The 9,231-nt window shown below is 57.5% G+C and overlaps 2 protein-coding genes across 7 annotated transcripts; one reads left to right on the top strand and one right to left on the bottom strand.

The window, feature by feature from the left end:
• Positions 1-1,290, top strand: RNASEH2C (ribonuclease H2 subunit C). The gene is made up of 4 exons (XM_044259696.1): positions 1-244; positions 433-632; positions 713-832; positions 1,155-1,290. The coding sequence occupies exons 1-4, from the start codon at positions 73-75 to the stop codon at positions 1,179-1,181; spliced, it is 519 nt and encodes a 172-aa protein (XP_044115631.1). The 5' UTR covers positions 1-72; the 3' UTR covers positions 1,182-1,290.
• Positions 1,291-1,362: 72 nt separating this feature from the next.
• KAT5 (lysine acetyltransferase 5) lies at positions 1,363-8,779 on the bottom strand. 6 transcript variants are annotated; one of them, XM_044259691.1, is made up of 14 exons: positions 8,534-8,779; positions 8,368-8,434; positions 7,981-8,049; positions 7,753-7,889; positions 7,313-7,495; positions 7,149-7,223; positions 6,973-7,047; positions 6,051-6,299; positions 5,884-5,973; positions 4,441-4,581; positions 4,269-4,362; positions 2,223-2,382; positions 2,017-2,098; positions 1,363-1,921 (listed from the first exon to the last, which is right to left on the bottom strand). In XM_044259691.1, exons 1-14 carry the CDS (start codon positions 8,543-8,545, stop codon positions 1,787-1,789), a joined length of 1,569 nt encoding a protein of 522 aa, XP_044115626.1. In that variant the 5' UTR covers positions 8,546-8,779; the 3' UTR covers positions 1,363-1,786. The 6 variants fall into 6 exon arrangements, with proteins under 6 accessions (XP_044115626.1, XP_044115627.1, XP_044115624.1 ...); XM_044259692.1 differs by having other exon boundaries at positions 7,313-7,468; XM_044259689.1 differs by having other exon boundaries at positions 8,368-8,779.
• Between the last annotated feature and the right edge of the window lie 452 nt (positions 8,780-9,231).

Raw genomic sequence — 9,231 nt, 5'->3', positions numbered from 1 at the left:
TCCCGACAGGCTCCGCGCGCTTTACGCGCCAGCTTTGGCCTTAGCCAGCTAGCGGCGGAATCGCGGCGGAGAATGGAAAGCAGCGACGAGGTGGCGGTCGAGAAGTGCCGCGTCCACTTGCGCCCAGGCACGCTGCGCGACGCCGCCTGCGCCACGCTGCATCTTCTGCCCTGCGAGGTTCAGGTTAACGGGCCCGCCCCGGTGGAGCGCTTCTTCACCCCAGCCATCCGCCAGGGTCCGGAGGGTGAGCGTTCAGCGCGGGACTACGGCTCCCGGCAGCCCCCGCGCCCACCCCGCGCTCTCTTCGGCGAGGAGCGGCGCGAGGACTCCTGGGGATCGTGGTCCACCTTAGGTGGAGGGAGGGCCCCAAGGGGCTTGCCCCGCAAGGCCTGAATCAGGTCCTCACTGAGACCCTGCGCCTGCTTCCTGCAGGACTCGAAGTGTCGTTTCGGGGCCGCAGACTACGAGGCGAGGAGGTGGTGCTGCCGCCCGGCGTCGTGGGATACGTCACGGTGATGGAAGAAAAGGGAGAGGTGCCGGTAGGGAAGGATTTCTCGGAAGGTTCGTCGAATGAAGATGAGCGAGAGGAGCAGGAGCCGGCGGAGCCCCCCGAGGCGCTGGAGCGGGACTTTGTGAGCACAGGGGGACAGGGGCGGAGCGGGGGCTGGGGCGGCAGCGGTGACCCCGATGTTGAGCTGAGCCCCTTCCTCAGGACCAGTTTATCGGAGCTGCTGCCAGTTTCAGCCGCTTCACACTGTGGGGCCTGGAGACCATTCCTGGTCCGGATGCCAAAGTGCGCGGGGCGCTAACCTGGCCCAGCCTCGCTGCAGCGGTGAGTGGGTGTACGGGCTCTCACTCTAACAGCCCCACCCATTACCCTGTGACTTCAAGGTTATTCCCTGGGTTGTTCAGAATCTTGCCTGAGTGGATTTGGAGCTTCGGGACCCAGGAGCACAATAGGGCCGATGGAGCCAGGGTCTGGAGGATTAGACTGGTCGGGGCGGGGGGCGGGGGCGGCGGCAGTGTGGTTTCCCCACCCCTGACCTGTCTAGAAGGGGGTTATCATTCTGCCTAGCTTGGTCCCACCTAGAGTACGTGGGCCACCCAGTCACTGTATATCAAAAATCTAACAGTAGAGGGGACTCCTGTTGCAGATTCACGCACAGGTGCCTGAGGACTGAAAACCTGAACTTGACATTGAAAGTCACCAGTCCCCCCACCCCAATAAGCCAGCTCTTCATTTTGGAACCGCGGATTCCATCACCGCCAATAAACAAGCTCTTCACAGCACCAGTGAGTTTGTGGGCATGTTGGGAGTCCCCGAACTACACTGCCCCTTCTCCAACAAGAAACTTTCATGGCTCTGGCCCATACAAACAGTTTATTGCCAAGGGGCAGTGAGGGCAAATGAGGCCAGAATTTTGCAGCCAGGACCCCTTCCCCCGCAACTCCTACTTTACAAAAGAAATTTTTACAGCCACTGGCCCCCTGTACAGAGTGTACCCACTCCCCCACCCCCCCATCCCACTGTACACAGCTGCCTGGCTCTGTCCAGTCTCTGGTTCACAGCAGGCCCAGACCTGCAGCCGGCTGACCTTGGAGCTGATCTGAGCCCTGAGCTTACCCTGGTGCTAGGCACCAGCAGCCTCTACCAGGCCTGTCCTCTCCTTATGGCGCTGTCCTCAGCGCCACCTCCCTTGGTGTGCCTCTCGGGGGCCCCAGTAGGGGTGGGATGTGCCGTCAGCCCCAGTTCTCCTTTGTTGCCACTGCTGTGGCCAGTGTCCGGTCACCACTTTCCCCTCTTGCTCCAGTCCTTGGGAGTGAAGTGCAGACACTTGGAGTCGATCCGAAGGAGCCTCTTGAGCATAGCTCTTTCGTGTCCATCCACGATGTCCTCTGACAGCGTGAGGATATACTGGCCCTGGATGGGAGACGGGGGCCAGAGGGGGTCAGCCCATGTGGGGCCCGCACTCTGCAGCCCTACACGCACATGTCTCCCCTTGCCTGCCTCCCTACCTTGTAGTAGTTGATGAGGTTGAGGTATTGTAGAGTGGAAATGACATCCTCCTTCTTGATGCTGGTGATTTCACTGATCTCGCTGTGGGAGGGCAAAGATCAGGTCCTTTGGAGGCCTTCGTCTCTGCCCCAAGCCCCCAGGAACCCCAGGAGTGAGGATGGGCCATGCCATGCACCCCCAGGGGAGGAGGGAGGGCCAGGCTCACTTGATGGTGATCTGTGGCCTCTCCCCGCTCTCTGACTTCAGCCCCATCAGGATCTCCAGAATGGTTTGGGACCAGTAGCTCCGGTAGGATAGGAGGCCAAGGTCTGAAAGGGGCTTCTCAGGAGTCCCCGTTTTCCCTTCCACTTTAGAGAGTTCATAGCCTACAGCAAGGGAGCAGGAAGGGGTAGGTCAGCGATCACACCTTCATGCAACCAACGTTCCAGAACACGAGTTAGAGAAGTAAACTGCCGGGTTCCCATCTCGGTCCTGCTACGTGGGGCTTGTCTGCTTCGTCTGTTTCCCTGTAGAGAACTAACAACCATTCACTCTTCATCTCTGTGCTGCAGCGGGAGGTACTGATGGGAACAGCTATAATCCCAGGGGAGTGCAGAGAAAATGGGAGGAAAGGCAAGTGCCTCTGATTTTCATCATTCCAGACTCTGGCTGTCTGTGAGAAGGGAAGGCAGACCCCATGTTTGCTCTAGGCCGGAGGATATTTGGCTCTGCAGTTAAATCAGTCCCCCTAGCTGCAGCCCGAGGAGCATCAGCTGTTCCAAGACCACGCTGGCAAAGAGAGAGGCACCAATGCACTTCCTGGGTCAGAACGTGGCCATTGCTCAGTAGGTAACTGACCTCTCCACGGGTTCTCTCCCTCTGACTGCTCTGCCCTCCTCCACCCCCTGAGCACTGACCACTGGCACACAGTTCCCAGTGAGCCCCTCAGGCCCTGTGGAACCTTATATAGCTTTGTGTCTCTTGACAGAATCTTCATTGTCCCTCAGGGTTCTGGGGTGTCACCATTACCTCTAGAAGCCCTTCTTCACCCTCAATCATAACTATATTGGGTCATGGCCCTTTCTGCCCACCCCTTCCAATCTTTATCAGTCAGTGTGGCCCAATTTCCTGTGACTTCCACTGAGCAGTCTAGCTGGGAGAGGGACAGAGAGGCTGCTGCTTTAGAGAAAAACAGCCTGGAAGGGGTAGGAGGCACACCTGATTCCTGCTGAATTCTGCTGGGCCCGCCAGCGCCTATGGAGTCCCGACAGACCATCTGGAGGCCACACTTGCCTCAGCAGGGAGCTCCCGGCCCCTCCCTGGCGAACATCTACCTGCCATCAAGTACTGCCCACGGTGGGTGCTTCTGGAACACCTGTCCGCTCCTGCGGGGGAGGACCGAGTGCCTCGCGCTGGTGACCTTGCCCACATTCTGTTTCCACTGAGGTCTGACCTTCAAGGCTTAGATTCATTTTAAGTGTCTGCCCACCCTACCAAGCTGAGGGCTTTCTGAGGATGGGACCCCATCCCGGCTTCATTCTGTTAATAAAATCCCTCAAATGGACCGTGACCTTGATCAAGTCAAGCCTCTGCGTCTTCATCAAACAGCTGAGGCGCCCCCTCCTGTCTCTCAGATCAGGGCTTGATTATCCCAAGGGTTCCACTGAGTGGTGAGTTGAATGGAGTGGGATTAAGCTGCTGGGAAGCAGAAGGGGGCAGCTGGAGGACAGAGAAGAGTTCATGCACGAAGGAGTCGAGTCCCTCATGGCCTTCACAAGACGGACCTGCCTGAACCCAAGGAGAAGAAGCCAAAGCCATACGAGTCAGTGCTTCCTTGTTTTTGCCGAATTAACAGCATTTCGAACTTCCACCGCCTGCAAGGCTCAGGCCACAACTAGTGAAACAAAGCACGGCTCCTTGCTCAGGAATTTGTATGATGGCCCAGAATCAGACAGACGAGCAACAGGGGCTCACCTGCCTTCTGTCCAGGGCCCTGGGCGGGAGCAGATGAGTCAGAGTTGGGAAAAATTGGGTGGTGCTTAAAAACTTTTGCCAAGGAAAAATGAGGAGCTGCAAACCTAGCCCAGATAGGCAGGGCAGTCACCCTGAACATGGAGGGAACCTTGGCCAAGTGCCAGCTTGCTTTCTGGCCAGCCAGGTAGGGCTGATGATCACAGCAACCTAGCACCTAGGGGAGGTGTGATGGCAGCCCTGGTCCCAGGCCTGGCCCTGCAGGGGCCCACCCACCCCCAGCCGAGTCGCAGGTACTCACTGAACTCGATCAGCAGCTTGCCATAGCCCCGGCGCTGGTAGGGAGGCAGGGTCAGGATGCAGGCCACGTTGTAGTCTTCCGTGGATTCCTTTTCCTGGAAAATGGGGGTGGGTGAGTGAGGAGGGGCCACGGCTACGGGCAGGGCCGAGAGCAGGTCCCGGTGAGTGCTCACCTTGGAGAAGTAGCCCACGATGTGGAAGCCCTTGCAGTCATACTCCGTCATGACATAGAAGAGGAAGGGGTCTGTGTCATAATACAACGTCTTGTGGTCGAGGAAACACTTGGCCAAGAGACACAGGTTCTGGGAATAACTCTGCAAAGGAAAAGGCTTGTCACCGCTCTGGGTACCCTGTCTTAAATGTGGCCGTTTGGTATCTCTGCCAGAAGCTGGTGACTGGTGACGACCCTTCCTCCCTGGCCCCTGACCCATTCTCTCAGTCAGGCTGTCCCTGGCCCTCAGGCACAGCTACTCAGTGGCAAGGAGCGCATGTACCCACTCCAGGAGAGTGTCTGCCCAGCTGTCTTGCTGGGGAGCTGGGGCTGGTTTACCCGTTCCCCACACCTCCACCTAAGGCCTGCGGGGGAGCTTCCACGGCCCTCTATTGTGGTGGGTCCAGGAAGACAGACTGTGCCAGGGTTTAGGAGAGCAGCTCTACCCTGGTGACAGTCTAGGAATCTGCTTGTCAAAAACCACGACACTCTCCTGGCCCACAGTCACACCTGCTGGAGGCTGATCTGTCCTACAGCGGAGAGAGGATATTCCCAAACTGAAAGTAACAGCTTCAGGAGCAAAACAATCTTACTGCTCTCTTCACCTCCATACATACGTCCCCCCACACACCAGACTCAGCTTTTTAACCAGCTGCTGGGCACTGCCATCTGGGCGCCTGAGTCTTAGTAACAGAACAGGGGTGAAAGCGGCACTTCCTTCCCTCGAGCCTCAGCACCCGAGCCAGAGCTCTCCCGCGCAGTCCAAGATGCCTACTTCTCCCCCACTGCCCTCTGTGCCCCAGGAAGGGTCTCGCAGTCTTAAGAGTACACCCAGATGGCTCCCCCCTTCTTCCTTCCCGCGGCCAATGACCAAGGCAGGTTTGAAGCCCCAAACCCACAGTGACCCCTCCCCCTCCCCCTCCCCCAGCTGACCTTCTCGCCACCTGAGCTCTGTCTCTTAGAACAGCCTTGCCTCTCCTGCCTTTCAGCTGGAATGATCCTGACCTTTCATACCATCTGTACATCCAACCCCGCTGCTTGGGATCCCCTGACCTACCCCATCCTTCATGTCAAGGATCAAAGACCACCTCCTCTGGGAAGCACTGTGGGCCATCTCCCAGTCCTCATAACCCATCCTTTGTTTCGTGACCCTTATCCCCGGGATCTAAGTGGACATTGGCAAATCTGTTTTTTTTCCGTGAACTATGAAACTCAAGAGGTTTTGTCTAATTACTGGTCAGTATATCTCTCAATACCTGCCTTATAGCAGGAATTCAACAGAAATGGGATAAACTAATCTGTTGGCCAGGCTGCTCTGTGTTTTCCTGAGCAGGAAAGAGCTGCGCATTTCACTTCCCCCAGATCACCAGTGCCGATGACTCCCCACTGCCCCTTGGCCACAGACCTTGTTCTTACGGCCGTCAATCTCAAAGAAAGAGATGGTGCCCTTGCGGTAAATCTCGTTGCCTGGAGGATGTCGCAAGTCACATTTGGTCTGAGGAAAAGAGGAGGATCAGAGGCAGGGACTGCATGGGGGGTGGTAGGAAAGCAGCCCCCCAGGACTCCTCGTACCAAGTGACGCTGCAGACACTTGAGGCTGCGGCCGTATTTGAGGCAGAACTCGCAGAGGTAGAGGACGGGCAACGTGGTGAGCTCCTGCGGGTACGGGGAGAAGTACCACGGCTTCAGGCGGTGCCGGCCCAGCTCGATGCACTCGATGTTCTTCATCCGGGTGACAATGTCGTCGTGGCTCCGGTCCGACACCAAGCTGCCAGTCATGCGTGGCGCTGACGGTATTCCATCTGAGCTGTCCTGGGAGTCCTGCCCAGGGCCGGTGGAAAAAACACCAGGTTACAGAAAATAGCTCAGGCAGGACACCTAACAGCTCGCATAACCCTTCTGTAGCTTTCCTTGTTCAAGCCTAGCAACCAGCCAAGAGGGAGAGGGAGGCTGGTACTACATTATATCCCCCACTTTCCAAATAAAAGGAAACCAGGGAAGTTCTCAATTGCGGTTTGAAAGAGAACACTGATGATTGACCCGAACCAGCTCTAGCTGGCTCCTAATCCTACCAACAATCATCACTGCCATCACCTCTTGTTGAGCTATCAATTTATTTATGTTTACGTGTTTGGTTTTAAAAATGTTATTTACTCATCAGAGAGCAAAGCAAGGGGAGCTACAGGCGGATCAGGCAGAGGGAGAAACAGAATCCCCACTGAGCAAGGAGCCTGATGCAGGGCTCAATCCCACTGGGGTCATGACCTGAGCCGAAAGCAGATGCTTAACCGACTGAGCCACCCAGGCATTCTTTATTACTTTTTGTAGTAATCTCTACACCCAACGAGGGGCTCATAACCCTGAGATCGAGGGGCACACTTTTCCAACTGAGCCAGCCAGGTGCCCTTTCTTGTTTCTTTTAAAACCCATCACTGAACTCTCTATCCTACTATGTTCCTCCTTTTCACTCAGCTTCCCTCCTCCCCAGACCTACCTCATCAGTGCCCAAGCAATTTGATTTTCGCTTCCGTCCTGGCTGAGCTGCCACTGCCCTACGGGCTGATCCATTCTGCAGGTAAAATGGAGAGAAAAGAACGGAGAGTGGTGAGAGGAGTCTGGAAGGGGCTGCCAGACGGGAAAAGGAAGAAGAAAAGGGTCTGGGGGACTCACCTGGGGAAAAACCGAGGCTGGAGCTGTCTCGCTGGGCACTGGAGTTGCTGGTGAAACCACCTCCACCTTCCGTTTCTGCAGAGAGAAACCAAGAAAGGTGGGTCAGAAGGTAGAGAAGGTGGGACCTCAGAGGAAAGCAAGGTCCCTGGAATTGCTGAGGGTACCGTTGAGCGGTGGTTGGGCTGCAGGCAGGAGCTGGAGGAGAGCGGCTGGTCAGGCTCGCCACCGGGAATGGCCTCCCGCTCCTTGGGCAGGTTGAAGCGGAGTGTGATCTGGACCGGGATTGGCAAGGTCTTCCCGCTGGCCTGGGCGGAGGCCGGCTGTAGAGATAGGTCCAGGGTCTTCCTCTGGGGTGGGGATGGTGGTGGGATGGGAAAGGGGAATAGGGGCCCCTCAACGTGGAGTAATCAAGCCCCACCCTCTGCCCTCTCAAGGACATAGGAATAGCTACTGGACTCTGGAAGCTACAATTTTGCCCCCATCCTTTGCAAGCTGAAGCCAGAGCGGAAGGGTGCAGACTTCTACCCATCCAAAAGCCCCTGAGGCCAAGAGATGAGAAAAGTAGGAGGCAGGAGAGAAAAGGTGAAGCAGGGGACCTACTCACCACCTCTCTCTCTGGAGAGCCGGGGCGAGACCCAGGAAGTCCGTTCTTGGTGGGGGTCTTGGCCTCTTTCTTGGGGAACTGAATCTTCTTTAGGTCCAGCCGCTCGTGGGTCACCCATTCATCCAGGCGTTTGTTGACTGCAGCAGTGGGGACGGCTCAGGAAGGAATGCCAGAGGCTGTCTCCCAACCCCACCCTGCCTCCCTACCTCACCCCAGCCCCCGACTCACAGTCTATATAATGGACGTAGAAAAGCTTGCGGCCACTGATGTCCTTCACGCTCAGGATCTCGGCCAGGGCTGTGGGAACAACAGGAGCCTTAGTCGAGCCAGGCGATGAGAATCCACCCTCCTAAGACCTGATCTCCTCCCCCAGGCCGGATCCCTAAGCCCCAGCACTTAGAAGCTTTCACCCGAACCCCCTTTAGTCATCAAGTGCCACCCCCTCCCCAAGCCCCGCCCTATCCATTGGAGAGGCAGAAAGCCACGCCCCTCCTGGGTATCTGCGCCCCGCCCGCCTCAGGATTATAGAGGCCCCACCCCCTCCCGAGGGTTCGGTTGACTCCCTCCCGCCCCTCGCCCTCAGGTTCCTTAGCCCCGCCTCCCGACGTCACTCACGCCACTCATCTTCGTTGTCCTGGTTCCGCCGAAGCACGGGCAGGCGGCAGCCCTCGATTATCTCCCCCTGGGGAGACAGCGCGGCGCCAGGGTCGGCTACTGGGGGGCCTCGGGTTCTACCCACCTCCCCTGGCTCCCTCCGCCCCGCCCCGGGCACCGGACTCACCACCTCCGCCATCTTCCCTCCCTCCACTGCCACTTCCGGCCCCTCTGGGAGACGTCACTTCCGGGGTTCAACGCGCCGTAGGCCCGCGCTTCTTGAAGCCGCTTTAGAAGAAGACTTTTGAGAGACACCCCTGTCCAGCTGGAAGCAGGCAGCCGTGCCGTTTGGCTGGCGGGAGAGCGGGGTGTTTTAAGTTTCGGTCCGAGTCCTGGGCGGAATCCCCGAAGCGCGCACAACGATTGGAGGAAAGCTGAGTCCGTCACGTGACGCCCACCGGGCGCGACGCCGGTCACGTGGTTACAGCGCGAGTCACGTGGGAACAGGTTTGTGCTTCGAGGACGACCGGGCTCGGGCGTCTCCTAGTGGCCGCAGGAGGCGTCGCCAGGAGGAACTGCGCGTGCTTGGCGCGATGGGGTGGGTAGGGGGGTGTCTCGGGGGAGTGGGGGGCTGGGGAAGTGGGCGGGACTGCGGACGGACCTGGTGCGGGGTGGTTTGTGGACTTCCTTTCCTGGTGATGGGGATTCAGGTGTTTCGGTTTGTTGTTTTGTATATTAGATTTATTTTATTTTATTTTATTATTTCTTTTTAAAGATTTTATTTATTTATTTGCCAGACAGATCACAAGTAGGCAGGGAAGCAGGCGCCCCACTGAGCAGACAGCCGGATGCAGGGCTCGATCCCAGGACTCTGGGATTATGACC

The sequence above is a fragment of the Neovison vison genome, chromosome 7 (genome assembly GCF_020171115.1).
Source record: "Neovison vison isolate M4711 chromosome 7, ASM_NN_V1, whole genome shotgun sequence".
NCBI lineage: Eukaryota > Metazoa > Chordata > Mammalia > Carnivora > Mustelidae > Neogale > Neogale vison.
The sequence above is the reverse complement of the archived record's forward strand: the minus strand, read 5'-3'. Positions and strand labels throughout refer to the sequence as shown.